General features: G+C 39.3%; 2 protein-coding genes across 10 annotated transcripts in view; both read right to left on the bottom strand.

Moving 5' to 3' along the window:
* Positions 1 to 16,418, bottom strand: part of ZNF711 (zinc finger protein 711) — a 40,648-nt gene extending 24,230 nt beyond the window's left edge. For 4 of the 8 annotated variants that reach the window (XR_005823989.1, XR_005823990.1, XM_040572541.1 and 1 more), the window contains exons 1-4: positions 16,337 to 16,418; positions 7,086 to 7,220; positions 6,072 to 6,183; positions 3,971 to 4,501 (exon numbers count right to left, since the gene is read on the bottom strand). Coding sequence is in view for 6 of the 8 variants with exons in the window: in XM_040572541.1 (XP_040428475.1) it covers positions 3,971 to 4,501; positions 6,072 to 6,150 (610 nt within the window). In the remaining 2 variants the exon portion in view is untranslated. Of the gene's footprint in view, positions 1 to 1,359; positions 1,451 to 3,970; positions 4,502 to 6,071; positions 6,184 to 7,085; positions 7,221 to 9,481; positions 9,568 to 10,426; positions 10,486 to 16,336 lie in introns of those variants that run through there. The other 4 variants (XM_040572542.1, XM_040572543.1, XM_040572544.1 and 1 more) reach the window with 4 other exon arrangements.
* Positions 12,627 to 27,219, bottom strand: LOC121077347. 2 transcript variants are annotated; one of them, XM_040572553.1, is made up of 7 exons: positions 26,773 to 27,219; positions 24,901 to 25,006; positions 23,573 to 23,746; positions 22,736 to 22,829; positions 20,009 to 20,097; positions 18,807 to 18,927; positions 12,627 to 16,421 (listed from the first exon to the last, which is right to left on the bottom strand). In XM_040572553.1, exons 1-7 carry the CDS (start codon positions 26,843 to 26,845, stop codon positions 16,413 to 16,415), a joined length of 666 nt encoding a protein of 221 aa, XP_040428487.1. In that variant the 5' UTR covers positions 26,846 to 27,219; the 3' UTR covers positions 12,627 to 16,412. The 2 variants fall into 2 exon arrangements, with proteins under 2 accessions (XP_040428487.1, XP_040428488.1); XM_040572554.1 differs by lacking the exons at positions 12,627 to 16,421; positions 18,807 to 18,927; positions 20,009 to 20,097 and adding an exon at positions 20,122 to 20,606.
* Between the last annotated feature and the right edge of the window lie 485 nt (positions 27,220 to 27,704).

The following is a 27,704-nucleotide window of genomic DNA, read 5'->3' as shown; positions in this document are numbered from 1 at the left end:
GAGTACCAACACCACAAGCAAGCAAGCCACAACTTATCCAAACTCTTCAATATGATACACACGTTTAATTTTAGCACAATGGATGGTCCCACTGCATACATGAGTCTTTAAAGGATCAAAAGTAACTAATAATACAAGGCAGGAGCGATTATATACATATGTGTGTAGCTGTATGACTAGATATACTGCCAAAACACAGAAAGGAAAGTGAAAGGCTGGGTGGAAGAAATCACTAACTGTATGCTGTTACTGTAACTTTAGAATTGACAGGTGGTACCAGAGTTATTTTCAAATCTGCAACTCAAGCAACATCAACTTTTTCTAAACTGCAAAATTTTATAAACGTATTATCAATTTAACACAGAAAGTATTTCAGTAGTGGAAGCAGTACAGCAACTTCCTACTGAACAGTGGAGCAATCACTTATATGTGATAATGTTTCCTTTACAGACAAATTTCCCAACAATTTAACTAACGTTGTATGACAGTGACTGGACATCACTGTGTATCTGGTGAAACAGTATAAGAATAAACACAGAATTTTAGATTAGTTGCCTTACCAGGACATCAATACCAATTCAATAAAGATTACACAGAGAAAAAAAGAGCAATTTTTCAGTTTTTAAACAAGAATAAATATTTTCAGCCTAAAATTTAAAGTAAAATACATGAATATAGTATGTACGCTCAAATGCTGTATTTTACCATTTCAAGTAAAGCCCTCAAATTTGTAATGCCTTTTAAAAACAAAACAACAACAACAAAACAGTAAAAACCCAGTAAAGCTACTGCAAACTCACAGCAGTATTTTTAAAATTAGTGGTTACTCCCACACCATCAACCATCGTGTGCGTTTTCAAAGATCTTCAGTCTCTACAATTCAAGATGAAGTTATGGAACCAGATCAGGAACCCTGTGTATCAAGGGCCTCTGAAATCACTTCTTTTAGGAAACCAAAGTGAAATATAACAAAATTTGAAAAATATTAAGTAGACTGAGAAAATGTTACTGATATAGACCACCTACTGTAAGATGTTGCCGTTTGTTTGAAATATATCAGCAACAAAAGCCATTGGCTCAGCAATTGCTACTGCTTAAATTGCCACCTTATACAAAGTAAATTTGATAGTTTCAATTTATTTTTTAAAACACATTTAGATAAGCAATAAAACAACACAGCAGGACATGTAATCTTTGAAAAGTTCCAAAATATTAGGACTCTATTTTTTTTTTAAAAAAGATCATGAAAACATTCTATTGTCTAAGTAATATGATTTCAATTACACACTGCTAACTCAACAACGTTAAATTATCTCATGCCTTTTCCCAGTGATAGTGCCCAGGAACAGGAATGCTTACTTTATGTCAAGGGAAGAATAAGAAAGTGTCTTCCACATCTGACTCATCCACCAGAAGCACTATATATTATTATCTCGTCATTTAAAATTAACTGAAAAAACACAACAGAGAACCTTTATAAATATATGCTGAATCCTCCTGAACGACAAGGTTTAAAGGAAAACTCAGCACACTTCTAATGTTAAACTTACCTTAGCTGTTTTCAGGTGTGTGATGTCCAGATTCACCGTGGATTGCCAGCTCCCAATTCATGTGATGCCTCAGCATGCACTATGCTGGTGATATCACACCCACCACAGGAGCCCACAGGGATAACAGGAGGGCAAGATAAGTCCCATGGTTTTACAATTTTTCTTATTTTTCTAATGTCTGATATACTTATTCTATATCCCATAGGTTACAATATAGGAGTATTAAAACTAAAATGTTCAGCAAACTACGTAACACTGTATTGTCATACACTACAAAGGCGGCGGTGGCGGAACAGTACCTTACCCCTAAAGGCCAGCTCCAGTGTTGTTCTTTGGTGGGTATGAGGTCACCAACATAGTGCATGCAGGGCCAACACACGGATCGGGAGCTGGCAATCCCCTGTGGGTCTGAATATCGCAAACCTGAAAAACAAAAAAGGGGATGCTTTAAGCTACAAGCGTGCTAACCCCTCTCGGGCTAAATGGGATACACTGTTTATAATTTTCACATCTCAGTAGGAGACGGATGGGTACATGAGCATACTGTGTGTTTATTTTGTATTAATTTGCTTTTTACAAGTACCTTTTCAACGGGTATTCCAGAGATTTAAAAAAGAGGATTATGCATAGCCTGTGGCACGTCTTATGTGAGCATCAAAACCAAGATTTTTCAGTCCACACACTTTGTTGGGTTAAGCTGGCCCACCCAGCACAACACAGCCTCAAAACTTAACAGAGGCAAGAGACTGCCTTCATGTACACCTAAAAAACGGTTACTTTAGAACAGAATTCCAGACCAATAATGTAGCTTCCAACTGTGTTTACTCAAACATGTATCATGGTTATAAGTACACACAGATGTGATTTGCTTAAAACTGGGTCTCAAACTGGCTTTGAAACGTTGCAGAAGTCATCACCAGGCTTGAGAACACCTGCCAACATTACGTATGGACCGGGCGCAGCTGAGCCCACAGGTAACAGTTACTGAAGGCTACGATGCTCTGGTCTAAGCACAGTGATTGGTATCATCAAATCACACATCTATCTGAGAAGGAATTCCAAAGATGACTTTACTTACAATTACAAAGGTGCAGTTGGAAATACCGCAGTTACAGAATACAACTCATCGTAAGTACTCTGTCAGAAAGGAGGAATGTTTTCAATGAAACAACTGACTGTAAAAGTGGCGTTCCTTTATTTACAAACACACGGGTTTTTCTGTTGTATGTCTGATTTGGTTTAGACTGAGTTTTTTTTGCTTCTTTTTCCAAAGAACTTTGCAACTTCCACGGCTGATACATGACAATATTATAATGATAGAATGATTAAAAAAATCATTGCTGTCCACCCTGTACTGAATGGAAAATAAATACTAAAAATATGTTGTGTGGAAGTGCTATGAAGAGTGCTATATTCCATGTATGAAATACTGAAATCATTATAATCACTGATCAGTCACACCTTGAATTTTTTTAATAAATGGTGCTTACTGTGAAGAGACTGACACTTCAACACACTTGGCACTTTTGGTTTTTTTTAAGACATATTGGTTCTGACTAAATAAAATCTGTTTTGACCTACTCACATTTCAATAGCTAACTCGGAGAAGTCAAAAATTTAAAATAAACAATCATACATTTCATCAAATTTGTGTGCACAACAAAAAAAAACTGTTATCTTAAGAGCATAGTTTAGCCACTCAAGAAACATCATATACCTAAGGTATAATTTTGCTAATGCTTGTGGTAGCTCTTGCTCAACAAATAGCGTATGACCACACTGCTTTCTCACCAGCTTTGTACAGGGTCTGAATGCTGTGTGGAAACTGAACCAGGCAGCCATTTTGCATTTTTCGAAAGCTGATCAGTTAATGCACACAACCCCCTAACGTCAAGTTCAGTCCACAACAGCGTAACGTAAGATAACATGACTACTATAATTTTCAATTCAGCTAACAAAAATACTTTGTTGACAAATAAGAGAAAAAAATGAGTATGGTATCTTTAAAAGGCCTTTTCCTTTGCTGTATTCTACCGATTAAACCCAACATGTAATTTTTACGTGAACCTCCATAATAGAGTAATACGACTCTGTATTTTAAAAAAAGTTGCATACTCGAAGTATATGGAATATTTAACTTTGAAATGTTGTTTTTCTTAATTTTCAGGAATATCTGGTTTCAGAAGCAGAAGCATACATACTCAACAGCATGAAAGTCATTATTTTTCTTGCTGTATCAGTGATAACGGATTTTTCATTACACAAACCCAAATCCAGACGAGAATTAACTATGAAATTAAATATGTTTTAGGAGTTCCAGTACAGAGTGGATCAAGAGTCCAGTTATAGTAATTTCTCCCCACTAGACCACTTCTACTTTAGATAACCTCCTATTCATTATCTACCTTTGTTTAACTTACAAGATATCATTAAGTAGTCTTCAGATGTGCTCTTGCCATCATCATCATCTTCCGTTTTTATAGTCACCGTGGAGCCAGGAACAGTACCAGCTGCTTGAATGACTGCCTCAGAATCTGAGTTCGTTACAAGGACTTCCTCCGAAACCATTGTAGGCGAGTTGGCTCCCGACACAGAGTCTTGCACCACGTGCTCCAAGTGTCCATCAGGACCCGTAACAAGATCAGCCACAAACACCTGATCAGGAACTCTAACAGTTTCTGTTATTAGATCAGAAGTCAAAACATGATCGCTGGTATCTAAAGCTTCTTCGATAGCAACATCAGTTTCCAAAACAGAATCGGGAACAATTACACCTTCCGTTACAACATCAGTTTCAGTGATGATGTCAGGTCCTTGGACAACTTCAGCTGCTAAGCCATGATCCAGGGTTATTCCATCATCAGTAACAACATCGGACACTAGGACAGCTTCGGGGACTGACACAACGATATGGTCTCCATCAATATGAGCAGTGCCGGCCATTCCAGCCACTACAAAACAATTATCAATGAGGAAAAATGTTAGGATTATTGCATTAGCAGAGTTTATCTAAGGAACAGAATAATTGTATAGATAAGGTAAACACAGATGTGCAAAACTGCTGCTACTTGTCAGCAATCCGCATTTGACATTTCACCAGAAAAAGACTATTCAAAGTAGTCTGTATTCTTTAAGAAAAACAAAACCCGACTCTTCTTTAAGGCATCTTGCAGAGTTTGCCAAATTCAGGTTTTACAATGCTGATATGTTAAAAACTGTTGATCAGTTTGCAATTTCCTTTTTTTTTTTTTTTTTTTTTATTCCAGTAAGAAAATATTTGATTACGGTAGCAATTTAAGCATTCATAAACGTCTTGTTACTGGAAGTGTGGTAACAATCCATTAACTGCTGTTACAACAAAAGGACTCTGATCCTTTACGCTGGATGAGCCTTGATAAAAATATTCTGTTGTATGCCATATTTATAGTACAATTTGCAACACTGTGCCATGTTGCAAGGAATAGCTAGAAGCAGAAACTGGTTTTTCATTAACAGACTTGACTGGTCAGTCCTACTTGCAACGTACTTTTCTATACGTAAAAACGGACCACAGAGTGGTTTATTTTAACGCAACCAGAAACAGCAGATTTAATCTTAATGGATAAAACATCCAAGAACATGATTCTTATCACAATGAAAAAAAGTATTAAAATTATTCAACATTGTACAGCAAACACAATTATTTCAGCACGCTCTAAAAGACAATAATTCATGTCAGAGCAAAGACACAAGCTCAGTGTTTGAGGTCTACTCCTGCCACAATGCAAGAAAAGGAGACCCACAAGGAAGAGAGTGGAGACTTCTTGCTGTCCTTTCTCTAAACCTTCAAAATTATTCTGGTTATCTACCATTGTCATCATAAGAAACCGCTAATTAAAAAAAATAATTTCCAGATAAGTTTTGTTACAACAGTGCAGCCCCTGGACTGATGTTCTTGAGTGAAGACTTCTAAGTACACACAGAACATGAAGATTTAGTTAAATTTGTAAATTGTTTCCTATGTATCAAGTTATCTGTTGCCACAAAAAGACATTATTTCCCACCTTATTTACATCTCCTAAAGTGGAGACAGTGATCAAGGCAACTACACAAAAGCTCAGACGTAAATACCTGTACTGGTACACAGGAGATGTAGCAGCCAGTCAGTGTTATCTCAAGCAGAGGCACACACACCACAAAGCCACTGAACTCCCCCTGTAACATCTCCTGTCTCAGCTTGAGTGCTTTGGGCCACAGATGACTTTTTTTTTTTTTTTGAAGTTACTTCAATTTTTTGGAATAGGTGACCATTTCAAGATCAGCAACCAAAGTCCATCAGCAACCAAAGTATACAAAGCCTTATTATACATCACATATATATATATATATATATATAATCATTTGAAATTTCTCCAAAAAGCCATGCAAATGCCACTGTTTTATTTGTCAACTTAACATCTTGAGATAGTTTACAAACATAAAGCAAAACCCTAAAAGCAGTCTTGATTTTATTCATTAACGTTTAATAGATAAAATGTTTACCAAAGTCCTGCATAATCATAGTGTGAGGCATTTTGGATTCTTGCGCTTGCAGCCCAAGACTTCCACCACCTGGATCCATATTCAGCTAAATTCATTCACAAATACCTGCAAAAACAAAATCCAGATTTGTGTTAAACACAGCACTATTTTGTTGACCAGCTTTACTGGATTCATGTGTCACACTGACAGCCACAGAAAAACATTTATCCACAAGTTCAAGAAAAAAGCATGCAGTACTTCGTACAATTCACTTTGCTTTTTTCTCATGGTTTTATATTTTTTGACCTAAACTCCTGCAAATATTGCCATATACAACCTGCATATACCCTTTCAACTAATTATCTATTATGGCTGGCAATCCTAGATGCATAGAGTACACTGCATTGAGGAAAGCACAGAACTGTAACAGTTTTTCAGATTCTTTCACAACTTTGTATCTATCAGCTATTTCAAAACAAATGTTCAACGTGTAAATTTCATGGTTGTTTAATCATAGGTAAGTTCTGAAAAACTGCATGGTGCTCTGGATTTCTGAGAACAAAACTGCTGAAGGTGATTTTCAGGAGCTCTGTATGAACTCCTCTGTATCATTAAAAAAAAGTCTGACAAAAAGACCTGGCAGAAAATTTCATTGGCACTCAGATTCGCACGCACAGCGCAGTTACCCACGGTAGCAGGCAGCAGCTAAGCGTAAGAAAGACCAACTTATTTCAACGTCCCCACTGCCTGAAACTTCCAGAAGAACGGCAGTGCTTAACGGACGGCTGTGCTGACACCTCCACTCACCACCCCAGTGCTAGCGGCCTACTATCCGTGCTGGTTGACGTTTTATTTCAAAACTGTTGGGTTATTCTAGAAGTCTGATCTTCCAACACTGTCCCTTCTGTGCCACCTCACTTCTGCTGCCAGGACAAACCCGGTCTTACACAGCTATCTGCAGTATCCCTCTAATAGGAAACTGACCCTTTAAAGCTTTTGATGGAGAAAGCGTGGAGAAAAAAAAAATGTGGAAAACAGTCCATGCTTACTGCATCTTCATTGTCAAGGAAGGAACTTGAAATCCTCAAGTGAAGGAAGCAGCAAGCAGTCTGCAACGATGGCAGTTTCAGGCACAAGTCACTGTTCCACCCCGAGGACGTTCCAACTAAACTGAGGATACAAAAGAAACAGAACTTGCATCACCTCTTGTCACCATCACCCTTGCAACACTTTCTCCCTGTAAATGTCACTCAGATTTCACATTGTTTTAAAATTTTAGCTTCAAGATCAAATTCGTTCACCAGTGTAATAACAAAGCAACTTCAGAACCTTAACACAACGCTCAAACACCAGCTAACCAATGGTTAACTTAACACAGCAATTTCAGAATTAATGCAGTGCTCTACGATTTCCAATCACAGCCTTTATCTTTATATAATCCTTTTCTAAACATAAGCTACCATGAAAAACTATCTTAAATTATATCAGTCTCAGACTACAGGAAGAATACGCTAGGGTTTTCTTCCTTTTTAACAAGCTATTTAATTTATTTTCAGATGATGTAATTAGATACTCAAATATAAGTATACTATATACTGTGCTATGTAGAAAATTCAGTACAAAGTAAGACTACTGTTTTAATTACAATTAAAATTTCTGCTAGGAAAGGGAACCATCGCCAAGAAGACTATTTTCCCAGTAACTAACAAGACTATGAAAATTCCCAAAGACGGCACCTTTTGGGCACGTACTGCAAGTGTCTCCAATTTTCCCTAACAAGAGAGAAGAACGACGACACACTAGCAACAAACATGCTGAAGGTGTGCTCTGGTTGATGCAAGCGGTATCCAGCCACTATTAAGTGCACTCTTATAAACCCTCAGTGCGGGCAAAGGACAAAATAGCATCAACTATTAAATCAGAGTGGTTTTTTTTTATATCTAATTTGGGATCTTAAGAAGAACGCAATGACAGCAGGCAACCAACCCCTTTGTTGCTCATGCTGGAACAATTAACGACAGAGAAGGCCTGCAATTCCGCTGCAATTGGTTATTTTTCCTCGTAAAGTTCAGCAGTGCAGATGATTTAATCTCACACACTACATATACATGCAAATTTCATTCTTATTAGCAGCAAAAAAAGGTAGCAGTGATTAACTGTGCTTTCTTCTGTAGTACACTGTTATACACCCACACAATTACAGATGTGTTCTAAACAAAGCTTTTGAAAAGGGACATTGAGAAATACGCTGGAAAGCCACAAGTCTGTACGCTCTCATAATCCTCTTCCACCAAACTATTAAGACCTCCAGTTATTGCTCTTGACCCCTCTCATCTATGCATTTAAAAGAAAACGCCGTGAAAATGCTTTATTAGCATTAGCCAGTAACATAATTTCACATTAGAATATTTTGCTAACATTTTCATTAATTATAGCACGTTTTCTTGCAACAAAAAGGAGTATATTACCATCAGATTCCAAAATAAAAATAATGAAACCTGAACTGAGACTCCTAGAGCAGTGTCTTGAGCCTAAATTGTTAAAATGTGTATGGATTTAATATTGGTTTCCTTTTTTGAAGGCTACAGTTACCTTTCTAACTAGCTTAGGGAGAAGGCTGATTTCAACCTGCAGAAATATTTCAGTTCTTTGTACCAAGCTCTTCTTCAGACTGGGCTCAGTTGAGACCAGGCAATAAATTGTACAATGAAAAAGAGAATATATGACCTCTCTGTCTAGAGGCAGAAACACCATGTAAACAGTATTTTATAAATCAAAGATAACGCTTGGCAGTTTGGGACGACCACACTTAACTCCTAACACTCAACTGAAAAAGTGGTAAAGGCACAGGCCATTATAAACATCGCTTTGTGTATATACATTGATTTATTGCGAGTTTACTCTTCCCATAACAACATAAAATATGCATTAACATTTTAGTTTTCTTTGAGAAAGCTTTCAGCAAGCACCCCCAAATTGATGGCGAAGTATTTTAAGGTGTGGAAAAAAAGGAATGCCTCAGCAATTCTACACTTCCCAGGGAAAAAAGGGTGGCTTTCCTGTATCCAGAGGCACAATGATGCTCCCATCAATATGATGGCTTCCAGGCACTGCTGTCATATTCAAAATAAAAATCTGAAATTTTATAGTGTGCAAGACATTTCTACAAAACACCAGTTGTAACTTAATAAATCCACATACAAAGTATGTATTTAATACATCTCGGTATGTCCTGAACAGAGGGGTCCCGCAAATGCAAAGTATCTCCACAGTTTCAATAAACAATTACTACCCAAATGCTCAGGTGAGACATTGTCCTGTGAAGTAGATTTGTGTGGTCAGCCCTTGGGTACTCATACGAAACAGTGGAATTCTTCTAAGCAATATGTAGGTCTTGTTTACATACAATAAAGTAAACCACAACAGCATACTTAGCCCGGAGATGCAGGTATTTTTAGGCTGTATATGACATTTTGATTAAACTGAAAGGACCATGCTCAGATACAGAAGCGTTCCAATGTAACGTGACAAACTCGTATGCAGCGCACAAACTCAGAGCAGCTGTTTTATCTCCTACAACTCGAGTTCACTAGGAACAGCAGAGAACTGTCCTCCCTCGAAGACATTTCAGTCATGGGTTGCGGTTTTCCCCGATTTTTCAGCCCAGCGACCAATGGGAACGCCCCGCGACGCGCCCTGCTCTGGCAGGAACCGCAGAGAGGCCCCGATTCCCAAAACACGGCGGAGGGAACGGCAGCCCCGCGCCGGCCCCGGTCCGCGGTGGCGTTCAGCGGGCAGCCCCCGCGCGGCCGGGGCTCGGAGCCCCGCCGAGGGACAAAGACCGGGAGCGGCCGGGGGGCTCCGCGCGCCGCCCGCGGCCACCCGCGGGGCCGTGCCGGGGCTGCGCGCTGCGGGGCGGCCGCGGCGGAGGGCGGGGAGAGGCGGCCGCGGGGTGGGGCGCGGCGCGGGGACAAAGGGGCCGCGGGGCCGCCCGCCGCTGGGCCCCGCCGGAGCGCTGCGGGCCCCCGCCCCGCCGCCGCTCCTCCCTCGCCCGGCGGCTCCGAGAGGCGGGGGAGGCCCCGTCCCGCCGGCCCGGGCAGCCGCGGCCCTCCTTCCCTCCCCGCCTCCCTCCCCGGCCGACATTTTGTTTTCCGCCATTTTCTGGCCGCCCGCGAAGGCCCCTCGGCCGCGGGGCCCGCCGGCGCCGCCCGCTCCCGCCCGCCCGGCGCGGCACCAGCCGGCAGCGGCCGAGGCCGGGCGGCCCGCTGAGGGGCGGCGGCGGCCGGGCCCGGCTGCGGCGGCGCCGCCGCCGGCGGGCCCCGGGCGCGGCCTGCGGCGGGGCCTCCCCGCCTCCGTCGTCCCCCGGCCCCGCTCACCTGTGCGGGCGTCGCCTCGCCGCGGGACCGGCGCTGGGGGCCGCCGGGCCGGGCCGGGCGGCGGCGGGGCGCGAGCGCGCGCGGCCTGCTCCCCTCCCCCCGCCGCCCGCCCGCCCGCTCGCCGCCGGCCTCGCCGCGGCCGCCGCACGTCACTGCGCGCCGCTGCGGGCCCCGCGCGCCGAGCAGGCGCACCCGCCGCGCCGAGGCCGCTGCCCTCACGCTGCCCGCGCCGCCGAGCGCGCCTGTGCGCGGCGGGGGGAGCGGGGAGGGGGGCAACGGCCCCGCGGGCGGGGCGGGGAGGGGGGGCGCGGGGCGGCCCCCGCGGCCCTCGGCGGCCCCCCACGGCCTGCACCCGTCCCGAGCGGCCCGCACCGGCCCCGCGCCTCGGCGGGGGGGACCGGCGCCTGCTGCGGGACGGGGGCGGCAGGGAAGTACCCCCTCCCCGCCCGGCCCCGTTCCGCGGGGACAACCGGGCGGGCACGGTGACAGCCGTACCGGGGCTGGCGGGGCGGCCCGGGGCTCCCCCCGGGTGCTCCGGCGGGGCCCTGGCTCAGGGCACGCTTGGGAAGGCCTGGCCAAAAGAAAGCGCTTCCAAAATCCCAAGCAGCGGGCTCCCCGCGAGGCCCGGCCGTGCTCCTGCCCCTACTCCCAGTTGTCTCAGAGGGCACAGACCGCAGCGCGGCTGCACAACGCCCCAAGAGGGCACGGGGATGCCCCAGCGCACTGCTACGGCCTCGCTGCCCTCACCCGCAGCAAACAAAGGCAGCCCAAGGCAGCCCTCAGGGCCTTTACTTCATTCTCGCAGTAGTAAGACGTTAAAGGCACGTTTTCGTTTTGTACAGTATTTAAAATCATTCTGGCCAGTACCACTGCCACCAGAAATACTCTTAACAAAAGAAAACCCTGACATAACATTGAAAGAAACTGGTGGCACAAATGTGACTGTGAAGGCAGCTTTTCTCATTGCTTTGGATGTGTCTGCGTCAATACCATCACCTCCACTGCTACCCCTGTAGTACTCAATGGGTAGGTCCAGGCAGTACTCAAGGGGTAGGTCCAGCAAAGAAGAAAAAATATTGTTCTAGGGAGTTAATATTGATCCCTAACAAAGTGCAGGTCCTAAGTATTTACCATTTACAGCTCTCTATTAACAATTAAATTGATGAAATCTACTAATGATTGATATAGTCATTACCTACGCACATAATGTATATGCTAAACCCTCATACTTCATCTCTTAATCAAGTATTCAAAAAAGAACAAAAAATTAAGAAATCGGATTTTCGATACAACGTGATGTAATCCCGTCTCTCCAAACCTTACACCCTATAACTACAAAGTACGTGCTGCACTGACTCAGAAGCACTGGGAAACGTTTTCTCCCAACAACCACATTGTGGAGATCTGCACCAACGTGAATGATGTGGTGTCAACTCCCGTGTAGCTATTCTTAGTTTTTTTGACTTAATTCACTCACTTTGCAAGCAGATGAAGCAAAACTAAACATTCTCAGAATACCCATGGGGATCACGCTAGCATGAATGTATCTCAGTAACAACATTAGTAAAATTATTCACCACCTAAAAATGGCTAATTTACACTTACAGGTGTAAACATACACAATTTTGGACTTCCGGAGAAGCCTATCAGGTGTACTCTCTGCTACAACCAACGGGTTGTACACGTTAAGTCTTCTAAACCTGCTCAAAGCTAAGAGTATTCCAGCACACACACAACTCTGGTTCAGAAACTGACTTGTTAGATTGGTGCATAAACTTTGTTGAATTGTTCTGTGTACTGCATGGTCGAATTTCAAACATCGTTAGGGATACAAAAACAACTTTTCTCTTCACCTGGCTGAAATATAGATAACTCACAGAAATGAACCTTTGTTTTATAAAGTTTTGCCTTTACAGTTACATTTCAAATTAATTTTGTTCACGGACGGTGGGATTCAGTTACCTAAATGTCTAACAGGATGTCTGAAATGGATATGGCAGATACAACGAAGGAACCTTCAGAAGGTCCTGCCTCTTCTATAAACAGCAGCACGACACCAGATTCAGTGCTACTGAGCATCAAAAATGGTACAAGTCACCCACGTTTAGACACCTCAATCGTGCAAGTAAATTTCATTTTGCACTATATAACTATAATTTGCAGTTACATAGAGTTATATATATATATGTATTTTTTTTTCCTTCTGGAAATCTCACAGAATTCTTATTCATGGACTTTCACTTAAGTATTCAGCTTGAAGACTTCTGTGTTTCACACACCCCACTTCCTACCCCCCACATTTTCCTTCTTTTAAGACACAAGCAGCAGAGTAATGGAGTAAAGCTGCTGGCCATAACATTCCAAACACCAAAGTAAATACAGTAATTAAGAATTATTGTAGATCTTGTAGATGCTCTAGATGTTATAGATGCTCTAGTAAAAGGTAGACATTCTGATGAGAAAATTATTTCAAACTGATCAACACAATTAGGAATGAGGGGAAAAATGAATGGGTATTTGCAAGACTGAATTCTTGTGGAAGTGAGTGAATCTTACAAGGTGATTCAATCAGAAGAGCAGAAAAAGAAAGATAATTATCTTTCTTCAACAAAATCCTATCTGTGCTGTATTCTCTCTTCTGGAATAATATCAAGGGAAATCTCAAAAGTAGAATGAGCGTAAAGTAGCAACAAGGCTACTGCCAACAGCGTGACACAGCACACATCATCAGACCCAACATGTGAATGTGCAGAGCAAGGTAGCAATTACAAAGAAAAGCAATCCAAAGCAGCGGTCAGAAGTACAGAATGAAACAAACCAAAACAAAACCAACACCACCACACCAAACCAAACCCAACCCAACCCGAGGTACCAGGACTGCAGGTATCCAAATAACAAAAGTCACTGCACTGAATCAGAAAGAATGCGCAAAGGCCAAATCACCACATCATACAGCAATTTAAAATATTTATACCTGACAGGGAAGTAGCACATCATAACCATGACAACTAGCAGAAACACCAGAATTGCTCCTTGCCCTTCAGCTCAAACACACAGGTTTTAAGGAATTGCAGAGCTTCTCTGCTCTCCAGGTAAGAGACAAACATCCAAAGCATAATGCTTTACAGATGACATAACCAAAAAGGTATTCCTTAAAATTATCATTGTTGCTATTAGTGACACCAGAGTATTTCAAGCAGTTTCTTCACACTTCTCTTTCACATACCACCGCCTGATGTTAAGATTGATGATCTGATCACAAGCGGTTAAGTGTATCAGGAGAAGTGCCTGTCCCCTTGGCTAATGTCCTGCAACTCTTGATCTGCCTGAGAGTAATGAGCAGAGAAGTCTGAGCAGGAAAGCTTTGTTTTCTGTGAAACTTTATTCTCAAGCAGCACGAGTGCCTACCTTCCAGATCTCTCTTGCCAGCACCAAGTACATGTGACAGGACTGTCTGATCTCTTTACCCTACTCCTTTTCAAAGGAGGGGTGGGATATCAAACTAGACACTCTTACATTAAATTCTACAGTCACTTACAGCTTGGTGAATGGAGCTAGAGGTCAATAACAATGAGTTCTTTAAATTACGGCACTACCGGAGGCTAAGAAGCGATGAAAAGAATTCATTCATGCAAAAAATTCAGACACATTGAGACCTGATTTCTGGGGCTATAATAAACTGATAGCCTAAGATCTAAACAGATGTGTTAGCACCACAATTTCTGTTATGATTCAGAAGATAACAGAGAACTATTTTCACTTATTCCTGATAGAAACTGAAGAGGAACTGGGTGACGGTAGGATACTTCCACTGAACATGCCTATAGAAAGAAGTGGGTGAGACCAGTAAAAGCAATGGCATTCTTCCATGTTTCATCCTTTGGTGAGACAAGATGCTGCTTCAAAGTGGCTGTACAGATGTTACTAGTATGAATAATTATTTTTTTTTCTGTGCTTTAATCAGCAACAAAATTGTTAATGCTGATGTGTAAATGCATTGTTCAGGGCTGTGTGCAACCCCAGAGGACACTGTAATGCAGGTTTACAAGCAGTTCACATTCAGAAAATCTCTGGTTTCTTTTCAATGAATTTTGGTGCGTGCATTTTCAGCTCACCATGAAAAATGACCCTATAATTACGTGATTTAACAGCTGGCAAATCTGCCCTCAATACATTCTAGGTCCAGACTTAAATGCCTACCAGTTTCTTGCAGTAGCAAAAATAACATTGGTGACACTTCAGATAGCTGTTACACTGGAGAAGAAACAGAAACTTAAAGAAAGTAAAATAATAAAAAAAGCAGTTGTGGCTGGAGATTTAAAGAACACCAGCCAAGATGGCACCTACCTTACAGAGCCAAGAAAAACTGTCAGCTTTGGAGACGCCCCTCCTTTTTTTTTCCCCAGTAGGAAGCTGTACTTACTCACTAAATTCTTGCAAGGAACAAAAAGCAAAATGAGAGAAGCCAGAAACCTATTCAGACTCCACAACCATACTTGCATAGGAAAGCCAATACAGTCTGGGCAATTGCTGAGAGTTGTGGAGAGCATGGAAAGTGCCAGGGTGCAGTTACGCCACGAAGCTGCTTGCAGGGAGGGAATTCTGATTTATAAATATGAAATGCCAGTATTTGCATGTTTCTGAACACCTTAAGATTCTGTTTTTGTCTTACAGTTTCACATATCAACTAACATTAAGAATCATTAATTATAATATGATTGAAACTTTTTGGAAAATGGGAAAAATATCCAGGACTTCAGTATCTTTTATTTGTTAGTTAGTGGTAAGGTAGTCAATTTTCCATAGCTTCATTTATTTTCATTATTCACAAAGCAAGTTACAAAGACAAACTGCATTTTTAAAGGCAAAACATTTGAGCTGTTTGGATCAACAAGATGACTAAGGAAGACAAAATTATGAAGAAACAAGGGAGAATGGAATGGGTTCACAGGCTGTTTGCTGCGTCAGTCAATAGTTAGTCAATTTGATGCATCTTGAGACACTGGGAAGCAAAGTGCCTTGGTTGCGCTTGCACAATGCTGCCAGTGTCAGTGGGCCTAGGTGGCTGTGCCTGAGAACAGAGCCCTCCCTTCTACCTAATTCCTTGCGTTATTGGAGTACACAAGAATACAGACTTTACTACACAGTTCAAACTTGTATGTAATTTGTTGTTTTTCTTCCTTACATATTGGCTCCTTCGGGGAAAAACAAAGAAATACTGTCAGGGAACAGCAGGCTCTGTGTGCTACAGTGCCCTGGAGAATCTTCCTAATTTTAGTCAGAGAAATTCATGGTTCTAGTAAAAGCATTAGACTAGAAACCATTGTTCACCAGCATACGGACAGAGATCATGAAAGAGTGGGGCAAACATCACAAATAAATGGATAAGCCAAACAGACACCAAGAAGCAAAACCTGTGCCCGGTAGAAGCTATCTTTGACAAACCGTCTTGAAAAGTAAGAAAAGATGCAGCTCCCCCCACTTTCCTTTTAAGATGCATTTAAGCCCTCCTGGGAAGCAATAAAGGAAGAATGATGATTAGCATACGTATTTGTCATTTCTCATATTGAATTTTTGAGTCTTCCTTTTTTCCCATGAATTTCTTCTGAAGAAAGGTGACAGGTACTTCTTGTCATTTAGGCACAGGACACAATTAATCACATAAGAACATGGGTCCAGACAGATGTGCAACAATTTAAGCAATACGTAGAAACAGCTGTGTAAACTGTAAAATCAGGTATTCAGAAAGCTAAACTGTCATCAAATATAAAGCAAACAAATGGGATGGTAATTTCAGAAATATGTTTTGTTTTGTAATTGTCTTCTATACTTTTTTTTTTTTTGCAATAACTTCTAGTGCTTTCTAACAGCTATTACTTTCTCTGTGTAACAGAGCACACAAGGTCTTACTGATCTCTCAGCATTTGGATTGTCCATTCATTGATCACAGCACGCTGAGACACTTCAGAAGTAGGGAGCACGGGTATTAGTATCTCTGGAAAGAGATTAATATTAAACTGTTAGCATGACATACACTTCCTGTTATGCTTGATATTAAAAATTTTGCATCTAAATCAACCTACATTTCTTTTACTAGTACCTGAACATACGCAGTTTTTACAAATGTGTACTCACCAATAGCTTTGGAAGATTACTTTTATGCAAATAACAATATATTTGTGTACACAAACACTTCGTGTGCACATACTGAAAGAGGTTTTTGAAATATTTAAAAACATTTCAGCAGGCAGAAAAGCAGCAGCAATACATTTTGTTGCTATTGTGGTTTGATTTTGTTTTTAAACTAAAGGTTTCTCCAACATTTACGAGGGCCAAAGAAGTCACGGGAGTATTGTGGAAGACAAAATATGGCCAGACATGGCCACTTTGATTTCTTCTGATCCTCTACCGACCCTTTGAAAATAATCCATAGCCTCACACTACTCTTCTAGCAAGAAAGTCCTGCATTTTCTTTCCTTCCTCATTTTTCCATTGAATTAACTGCAAACAATGAGGAATATAGGACTCTAAAATACACATACACACACACTTCTTGGAACACTTACAAAAATATTTTTTGGGATAGAAAAATTCTGTAGATATTACATGACTTTCACAGGAAAAAAAAAAAGTACATCACAGATGGGTATTCCAAGAGGGGTAAACAAGGTTACAGTCTCTGATATAATGCATGACTGGCTACTGATTTACACATACAAGACGCAGGTAATATTCTCACCTTAATTAAGGACAGTCAAAGGACATGACAACTCCTTTTTAATTCATTTTCCACTGACGCTAAAGGCCCTCTTCTGCAGTTGTAACAGATGCCTTTCAGAACTGCTGAGTTTTCTTTTTGTAAAATGTTTATATTTTTCTTTTTATGATAAGCTTTTCCTTTACCAACTGTCTTTTTAAAACTCCATTAGGAAGAAAAATATGTATTTTTTTATTGATAACTTAGTTCAATTATATGTACACCTCCTGTACAGAAATAACCTCAAAGGTTTATTTACATAATCAATTCTAATCACAAACTACTGTTTTATCAAGATCCATGCCAGAAAGAGGTTGGTAGCTGACTAATGCTTTTAGCAATTTTGATAAGGTGGATTTTTTTAGGCATGGAAATGACTTACAATAAATGAATCTGTCTACCAATCATTCGATTTTTAGGGGAAAAAAAGCCCACTAGAACACTTAGTTATATAAATGAGTTCATAAGTTCCAGAATAAAGAACTTCATTTCTCTGTACATCATACTGCTTGTACATTAAACATGTAATAGCAACTTTTCATGAAGCTTCAATAAGTTTGAATTATTTAGTGGTGGTGGGAGGATGGGATCAGGAACTTTGGAGTCTGAAAGGAAAGGTGCTTTGTAAGAAGAAAGTACTAATAGAATTATTCACTTGTATTTTTCACACATCAGTGGAAATTTAGTTACAACTTTATTTAGTACAGAGTTCAGAAAACCTTTTTAATTTTAAAATGTTTACACTGTCAGTAAAAGTAACAAGACAATTGTTACAAGACAGTTAGCACCTTTATATATTGCCATTACAGACATTTTCAGCATGGCTGGAAACTAACATCTTGGTCTTTCACATTATTTCAATGAAATCACAAGACATGGTGGCATGAAAAAGGAACAGCATTGGTAAAATGGGCACACAGCTTTTAGCCACTTATTTTTTAAGTCAGATATTTACATTTCCTTTACTGTACAGTGAGTTATAACACAGAATTCCAATAGCTCCTGTCAGAGCTGCAGGGATATCTTGACTACTCTCTGTTCTCTAGGGTCTGTCTTGGGAAACCATCCCTCGGTTTGGTGAAAAACCTCTTTATATGAGTAGTAACACCTAGATGTAAATGACTCAGAAAATTATCAAATCTTTGGTAACCTATTATAGAGGACAAGGTAACAGCACAAAGCTGCACCAAAGGAGGTTCAGACTGGACATTAGGAAAAATTTCTTTACCATGAGGGCAGTCAGACACTGGCAGAGGCTTCCTAGCGAGCTGGCTGATGCCCCGTGCCAGGCAGTATCCAAAAGGCAATTGGGTAATGCCCTCAGTAATTGGTTCTACCTTTTGGGTAGCCCTGAGGCAGTCAGGCAGTTGGACTCAGTGATCTTTGAAGGTGCCTTCTAAAGAAACCGTTCTATTCTGTTGTAAAATTTAGCCAGTCTAGAATGGAATTAGCAGACATGTATCCCAGAAGAAAATACTTGTATAGCGAAAGGCATTTTTAGGCCTTTTATTAGCTCACATCTTTACTTGGTGACACAAATACTAACAATTTTAGTTATGATGATTTGTTCTCAGTACCAACACAGAAGATTATATGATATATAAGTATACTTTCGGTATGTACCTGATACTGTCTCCCCTGTGCATACGGTGTATTGTTGCCTGAATAGACAAATTTGTCATATTGTTGAGGTCGCTGGTTGGAAGCATAGTCTGGTCTCCTCGAGGGCTGAGAATACACAGGGCTATGCAAAAGAAAAAAAAAAAGAGGTAAAACAGGTGTAATAATATAAGGTCAATTAGATAAAGTATTTGTGTAACATGAAGATAAAAATAATACTGCTTAGTAACTGTATGCGTGACATATCAAGGCAATCACAAGACATCTAATATCTAATTGTTCTGTCTTTTAAGTTCCTTTTACCCTCAGACCATTCACCTCACAAACACTGATAAAAGTGAGTTAAACAATGCAACATATTCTCTGTTTTGCTTTTAAAAAACACTTACACTGAACAGTGCCATAATATATAATCAGCTAATCGTGAGAGGTAGACCTTCCAAATTTTCAATGTTTATATTAAAAAATAAATTTAAAAAAAATAGGCCTGATGGACTAAATATCAGAAAGCTCCAGTCTGTTTCTACAGTAGGACCCTGCTACTTATGAGAAGAATGTTCTGCTCTCGTTTAGTTGCTCCATGCTAAACAAGTTCACTGCAAAAGTTGTGGGTTGTTGGCTGGTGTTATTGTGGGGGATTAAAGCAAAGAAGCAAAGCTAAGGAAACCATTTCCTAAAAAATAATGAAAATGAATACATTTGTAATTGTTAGAGGAAAACCATACAAGCCTTTGCATAAATCAGTATTTTAGAATTTAGCTTCAGAAAGAAGAGAAATTCACACTGACTTTTTCATTTCTGTGTGACATTAGGAAAACAGACTTTAGGCAGCATACTTTAAAAACACTACATAAAATGAAGGTAAGTTGAAGTCTTACTTGCAAGCTGATAAATTTACTCAGGTGTGCCAGTACACACTTAGTAGTAATATATGAAATAGTCCTAGAAATCTTGCAACAACACTGTTTGAATGATGCAAGGTAGAAGAGAATAAAGAAAAAAAAAATCAGAAAAAAATAACTTCTTTCCATTGCAGACTCTAGCTACAAAATAACATGAATAACCTAGTCAAACACTTAGCCATTTTACTGGATCTTTGTCAGTTGTGTACCACTGGCAAAACTACAAAGTAATTCGCGGTCTTCAAACCAAAGTATAACGGAAAATGAACAACAACAAAAAAAGACAGAAAAATAACAGCATACCTATACTTATCTGATTGACTTGAGGTTGGGAAATCATCAAAATCTTGTCTTCTCAGTACAGCTTTTGGCATTTGTCCAATCCAGGCATCCTGTATGTAAGGGATTAGGTGGTTACAAAGTGAAAAATGGCAATAAATAATAAAAATAGCTCACCAGGTACAGTATGTTAGCAATTGTTTTTGGTGGAAAAAGATGTATAAACCTATCTGTTTATCAGTTACAAAATGCATTGTTTGTTATAGACACATTTTAATATGTATAAATTCAATTTATCTAAAAGACTCGGTAGAAGAAAGACCTTTAAGTATTTTGGTAATGTGGAAAACGTACCTCTGAGACATAACCAAGAAATACCCAGGTAAGTCTCTGTGCAAGTAAGTGAACTAGGTATTAAGGGTCTTATTGAGGCCTGCAAGTTCTTTTGAGTCTCTTATGATTAAAGATATCAAAAAGACAACATTCCAAAAATAGCAGTGGATTTACCTCAGATTTATGCAACACAGAGTCCAAAATTAAACTGAATACAGTGATTGATAATTAAAATCAATTCAATATTGCTGTTTAATTTAAACTGGCTTCTGTCTTCCAAGACATATTGCTAGACAAAGAAGGAAAACATGAAGAAACAAAGTACCTATTCAATACTGTTCATAAAACTAGTAAATATATTCATTTGCTAAAGGTATCTTTGTTTAGAAATACAATGACCTGAGATAATTTTCAAAACATGGTAACCTCAGGAGAGCGCAATATTCAGGGTAGTTCATCTGCAGGAGCTGAATCTGTCAGATACAGATTTCAGTTTACTCTTGGGCCTCCCTCAGGCAGCTTTGGCGAAGGCTCCTCAGACTACAGGACAGTATGTGCACTTGCCTGCCTTGTCGGCAGTTCACTTTTTCCTGACCACCACATCTAGCAAGGAGATGAGGCAGGCAGAAACATACCATGTGCCTCTGGGCTACAGCTTGCTGTCCGGAGCACAAGGAAGTAGAAAGTACTGCAGCCCTTACTCAAAGCAGGTTTTTTTTACGATAGTGTTTCTTCCCTGAACAAAATGTGCAGGATTTCATCTCATTTACACTTTGAAAGTGACAGCATTAGTTATATGAAATCCAGAATTATTTAAAAAATAAACAGCACCATCTGCTGGTGAAGATAGGCTCATGCCTTATTTTTTTTTTCCCCAGAGCATTTCCAAGATATTAGCACCTTACAAATATATTTCACTGAAAATAACCTATCATACTAGATTATCTTTTCTCATACAGCCTATAAAGTCTTATTCTCAGACAGTATACAATCTTATGTATAATCACTTAAAGTACAGAATGAGGAAGCAAATGTACACACAAAAACATACTCCCATTCATCTTTGTTTTTATTTCAGATTTCCTGTTCTGATCTTGGAATGTATTTATCCACCTTTTCTTTGTGCTAACCACTAGTTCAACTCATGATCACCTCGCCTAATGAAGAAACCTTGCATGGCAGTGTTAGCCTAGTCCTGAGTCAGCATCCATCCCTTCATGGATCAAAGGCCAAATCCCAGCTCAGTCACAGATTACCACTGTAATCTTGTAAATGACTCTGTCTACTCTATCTCACAGGAATGTTGCAAAGGTCCCAGTGAAATACTCTGTTACAAAGGCGGTGCAGGTAATTTAATCTCAGATTTGATTTAGGGAGTTTTTCCTTTCTAATATACACACCAGGAAATGGTTAAATATTCTAGCCCCAAACCTAACACAGCAGTAGGCAGTGAATTTTAAATAAATATGGCTAGATCTGTGCCAGCTGTGCTTATAAATTAAGCAGTTACATACCATTTACTGAATACTACGTATTCATAGATTATGCAGCTGAGAAAGGACAAAGATCAACAACACATTTGTTACAGCCACATCTTTCTGATCATCTAAACTAACCCCCCTAGACTTCAAAAATGTCATTGGAAAGCATTGCTCACAACCTGAAAAGGAAAAAAGGGTCACATTATTGCAGTTTAATCCAGTCTGTGAATTCTTAATCAACTGGAAGTGGAATGAAATGTATTTGAAAGAAATATATCTAATTCTCAAAGTTTTAACAGTCACAAATAGCCATGGAACTTTACTGATAACTCTCATTCAAGCAGAAGAACTTGAAACCGAATAGACGATCTTTCCTCTGGTGAAGTATAATGAGTAAACAGTCCAATAAAACTGCAGGTGTGGCTCTTCAAGCAGTTTAAACCAGTTCAAGTCTGGAGAGTACCAAATTCTTCCTCTCTGGCTATGCACTCCTGGCCCTTTCATTACACTGGCACTAGTACCAGTAAACCACACGCAGTGACCGAGTTCATGAGCTGATAAGGCTGAAACTAGCTTGCTAGGCAGCTGGTAGAGCACAGTGATGACACAAGGGAAGAGGCTGGAGCATGTAGCTTATATTCAAATTCTCTCCCTTTATAATACAGGTATTCTAACTAGCTTAGGAAACATTTATTTGGTATGGTTTTAAAATAATCCCTAGTTCTTTGTTTTCTCCTATGCAAACTAGATTTATTCCATGCATCCTGGAAATCAAGTACTGGGCAAATAAAATGAAGATTTTAAAATCAGATTAACTTTTAGTTTGACCAGATGATAATTTTATACTATTAATATACCACTCTGCTGAACCATAAAATCATATCCAACTTCCACTAGAATGAGGAACACGTGATATACACCACACAACATCTCTTACCCTTGGTGGCTGCTGATGTCCCAGGTTACCAGACAGTTCATGAGTAAATGCAGGGTTATGCTGTGCTTCATGGTATGGAGAATTTGTCTGTTTCCTGGTAGGGGGGAAAACGTGCATTTAGAACATTAGCAAGTTTTGCAGGTCAAACTGGATCTTTTTGTGCTGCAGATTTGTTCAAAAACCCTACCATAAGTTTAGATTTACTGTGGCAACGACTATGTATTATTACATTCTTCAATGACAGAGGAAGTACCAGTGATATATGCTAACAGGGCACAAGGAAAGAAGGGAAAAAAATAATATATTTTTTTAGTATGTACTTGGGCCAGATTCCAGAGAAAAAAAAGACAAGTGTTGAAAGCAAAGAGCAGGTCAAATTGCCAATACTTAGGACCAAAGAATGAGTGGAATAGTGTTTAATCTGCAAGACTCTTGCCAATATTTAATGGTCTTATTCACTTTTCATTTTTAAATTTGTGGAAAGAAAGTCAAGCCTTACTAGCAAATAAATCAACAAGAAAGATTTGCCAGTCTTGAGTTCAAGTAGTAAATGGACATATTAATCTTTAAAGCTTGCCTGTTTAGCCTTAAAGAAGAGAAACAATGACTTTAAGTGAGGTTGTGCACACAGTGGTAAAAAGCTGAATAACTGTTAAGGTGCTTTGATTTAGTTTTAGACTGCACAAAGAATAAGGATACTTTGGTAGAGGATGCTAGATAGCAAGTTTGTTGATTTAAATATCAAGAGGTTAAAAATTAATGAGCATACCAGACTTCTTTTGCTTTACTTCCATTTTGATTATAGAAACCCTTTTCACTGCATACAGAGTAACTTACCCCGCTTTTTTACTTTTACAGCAGTGGACACACTGAAATATTACAATAACTAGGAAAACCAGTGCTACTGCAGGAAGAATGGTTACTAAAATTAAATCCAATGTGCTCCAAAGCTGGTTGCATTTGGGGCCCATGTACCAATACTCCTTCCAGCCCTCTCTGTAGTAATCACATCTGCAAACAAAAACATTTTAGAAACATTATTTTAATTTAAAAATAAGTAACAAAAAGGAAAATATTTTGCTATTTAATTATTAATTATTGAATACAGCATGGGTCAAAGGGTTCAGTATTTTTTTCCGTTCATCTAGAGATGTTTCTTATCTGAGAAAATGTCTACCCTTCGTATTCTAGATCTGATGCAAATGCACTCTGCCAGTCTCTGGGTCAACCAAGAACTGCAAATCCAGGTTAGCATTGCAGTAAAACTGAGATGATAAACTTTGCTGAGAACTGGGTGTATTACTCCAGTCACAGCATGATTCCGGTCAAAGATCTTTTTGCCAACTGTAAGCATGTAAAATCTTCAGTATCTCCTGAACAGATACACAGATATCTTACCACAATTAATACGTGATGCATATATTGACCTGGATATGATTTAAAATATGTATTTATAGTTTCAAGAACATAGCATTGTACTTGTTGGAGTTGCACTAACATTTAGACAGAATACTCAGTTATCTGATCTGGTATATATTGGCTAAAACTGGAGGTCAGCTGCATATAAATAAACAACTGAATATTATGACTGTATTTCTTTGACTCAACCAGGTAATCAGATGAGCTTCATAATTCTGCCTTGTTATTTTCTTGTTGATTTCCTGCAACAAGTCTAAGGGTCAAACTATATGTATAAAAAAATTATGCCAAACATGTGAACAAGATCTTCTATTCATATGATGATTTTTTTTTAAAGGAAAAAAGCAAACAGTAGAGTAGGATGTTTATATATCTGATTTTTTTAAAACTTTAAAGAAATTTTGATTAACCTCGAAAAAACTGTTATGACTTATTTCAGTTCTAAAGTACAATATCTGAGACAATAGCAAGCACGTGGAATTCAAGGATTGTAGTACTTATCTAAACCATGAAATTGTTCTAAAAAATTCTAAAAAAGAAAATGTTACACTCATGCCCCAGATATGATGTTTTGTAGCAGATTTATAATCTTATGCAGACTGTGAACCAAGAACTACATCTACTGTCATGGATTACCACTGCAGGGTCTAAATTCAGCTCTTCATTAACAATGCATTTGACAAGCTGCATTTACATGGCATATAATTAAAAAAATAAAAAACATGTAAGAGAAAACCACACCCTACCTGCAAAAAGGTTTTTCATTTTTACATTGACAAGAGATATTCGTAGGACAGAAGTTGTCTGTATTACCCAAGCAGGCTTTAAAGTCCTCAACTGCAATGCAGTTGGCTGTAAATCAAAAGAAAACAAATATTTTAATGCATTTATACAGTAACATACTGTTAGTGGGCTGTATTTCTAATTACATCAGAAATTTAAGCTTCATATGAAGTACTCTGTAAAGAGTACTAAATCTTACTTTCCAGTGACTGGCCCCTTTAAACTTTTGAAATGATTTGAGAAATGAAGGCTTACCTGCTCAAGTTACTTTGAATTTGCACTCAACCTTCCAATTAGCCACTAAAATGTATGTCTGACATTATTATAATTTCTATGGCATTATTTATGTGCGGCTACGTGTAAATTGCACTACGTATCATCTCTGGATTGTTGGCAAAGACTAGAAATAATGAAACCCATCTGAGACTCAAACCCTCTAATTATAATCCCAAGCAAAACTTTTTGTTTGTTTTGCATTGTGATTTTTCCTTATTTTCCTACACAAAAGGATTTGTTTTGCATTAATATGGGTTCTCCTCCAACTCTTCTACTGTGTAACATTGTGGGCTGTAAATTATGTTCCAGAAGTTGACTGCTTGCAATACTACAGAAACATACGGCTGTCTAAAAATAATTTCCTCATTAGCAAACCTTAATCAGACATCAGAAGTTACCACACTTGGAACTCACACCCTGCGGTCTTTACTATCTGTTTCTTTCCTATGTAGGACTCAGACTAAATGCTGTACTCATCACTCATACCAGGAAGGTACAAGCTGACTCAGAGGTTCTGGTACAAAGCCAGTGAAGTCTAGGATTTAGGGAGATGTATCTGCAAACTTAACCTGTAATGTACAACCGAGTGATCAATTGATAGACACCACTGGAGAAGTTGAGGGAGAGAATGACAACTGGAAGGCTGTACATTGCAAGGCCAAGCACCACTATGATACTCAAAAAAAACCAAACAACCAATATGGCTGAATATTATTTTGCATAGCTTTTCACAATGAGAAGATGTGCTTTTAGAGTGTGCCCTTCGATATCAAGGCCATAATATTCTATTTCATTAAGGAATACACCACTGAGCCCCTCACAGTACTGATAACAACTTTAAAAATGTAAAAAAATAAAATAAAATATAGAAAATCTTCCAATTAAAAAAATCCTGACCAATCCTACATACATCAACAGAATCAGAGATACTTCCATAAAACTGAACTTATTTAAAATAACATTTTTTCAACGCATTCTGGCTATCATGCTTAGTTAATGATCATTTTCTCTCTTTTCATCTCAAAAAAATTCTAAAAATACTTTCTATAAAATTAACGTACGAATTTTTAAAATCCATACAGTGAATACTTCTTCCTACTGAGAAAGGACCCAGTTGCCTTATTTGTTTAAAATACATCCCATTTGACAGGTTGACTTAAAATGGTTCAAACCTACCAGACAAGCTAATATTTCTGTTGTAATTCATACGGTTGTGCTCTTCATAATGTACAGAAGTACACGATAACAGGTGTAGGTGAAAGCATTGTCGTCTTCTATGTGTCTATAAAGTATCACTATACTCTTGGCAGTACAGAACTCAAAAACTACAAAAAACTTCAGCAAACGTGGTTAAGCAGTTATCACACAAAGGTTTTAACATTTTCATTGTTTTCCCTTAAATAAAAATTATCTCTTCCTAACCAGTAAGGAGAATTTACTCGGAAACAATACCATTGGAATCACGATACCATAGAAGCACTACCAAAGGTTGGCCAGCTCTTTGATAAAAACATCACTCTTCTAACAAGCTATAAAGCAAAAATGCAACCATTTCTTACGTTCTGATGTTTGTTCACTCAGCGAACCACCGGCCAGCAACAGAATGAAAAGCAGGACGTTAAGAACGGACATCCTGAAGCCAAGTGTGGTAACAACAGATGGTTACTTCCAGATTTTGCTAACAGCAGAACGCACTTTCTGCTACTGTTATTGACTGTAGCAAGTCAAGGATCACGGATTTTGAGCTTGTTTTACAGCATCCTTCTCTATAAAAATTACTAATTAACTTATGCCAGATACGGCTTCCTGGTAATCTCTGCAGCGTATTTTCTTTTACAGCAACTAGGCAGTTACATCTAAAGAATGTGAGTGCTACCAAAAGAAACCACAGAAGACAGGTAGGTCCCCGTGACGAGACAGAGCCATGAGGACTGCTCTCCTGGGACAGAGAGCACAAGCACGCACATTTACAGGCAGCTACTCTACATAGTTTTATGTTTAGCATTTTTCAGGCAACTTTTTCAGTTTTCGGGGGCTGCATTTGAGCAATCCCAGCAGCCTGTCATACCATTGCTCTTAGGCCACAGGAAGGATGAGGGCTGTCAGGCAAAGATATCAAACAATCCACGTGCAAGTAACTGCGTCAGGCACACAAAACATAAAAAGCTATTAAAACATAAATACGATTTAAATGTCATCCTAAATTCTCAGATTACTCCTCAATGCTACCTTCTTCTTTCTACATTAGAAAGTCATGCCTTTGTAATTTCTTAAATACAAAAACTTTTATCTCAACCCATAAAATACTGTTTGCGATGTGTAAATATTGAAATGAATTAAGATGCCTAAATTTAAAGGAGTAAATCTGATGTTCACAGTAATTAAACTTCTCTTACACCTGAAACCCCTGATTTTCTGACCTATGGATTGCAACAAATCTCTATACAGGTAACAAAAGATCTACTAATTTGTGATTTTTAAGTAGAAAAAA

Source organism: Cygnus olor, chromosome 13 (genome assembly GCF_009769625.2).
Source record: "Cygnus olor isolate bCygOlo1 chromosome 13, bCygOlo1.pri.v2, whole genome shotgun sequence".
NCBI lineage: Eukaryota > Metazoa > Chordata > Aves > Anseriformes > Anatidae > Cygnus > Cygnus olor.
Note: the sequence above shows the minus strand (reverse complement) of the source record. Positions and strands in the feature narration are given on the sequence as shown.

What these genes read in the sequence shown, in the direction of transcription:
- LOC121077347 (XM_040572553.1), bottom strand. Translation starts at nt 26,845, where the DNA reads ATGTCCGTTCTTAACGTCCTGCTTTTCATTCTGTTGCTGGCCGGTGGT. An exon ending in GAGTGAACAAACATCAGAAC is followed by an intron (nt 25,007 to 26,772) that starts GTAAGAAATGGT and finishes TTTGATTTACAG; the next exon opens with CCAACTGCATTGCAGTTGAG. An exon ending in AATGAAAAACCTTTTTGCAG is followed by an intron (nt 23,747 to 24,900) that starts GTAGGGTGTGGT and finishes TTTTGTTTGCAG; the next exon opens with ATGTGATTACTACAGAGAGG.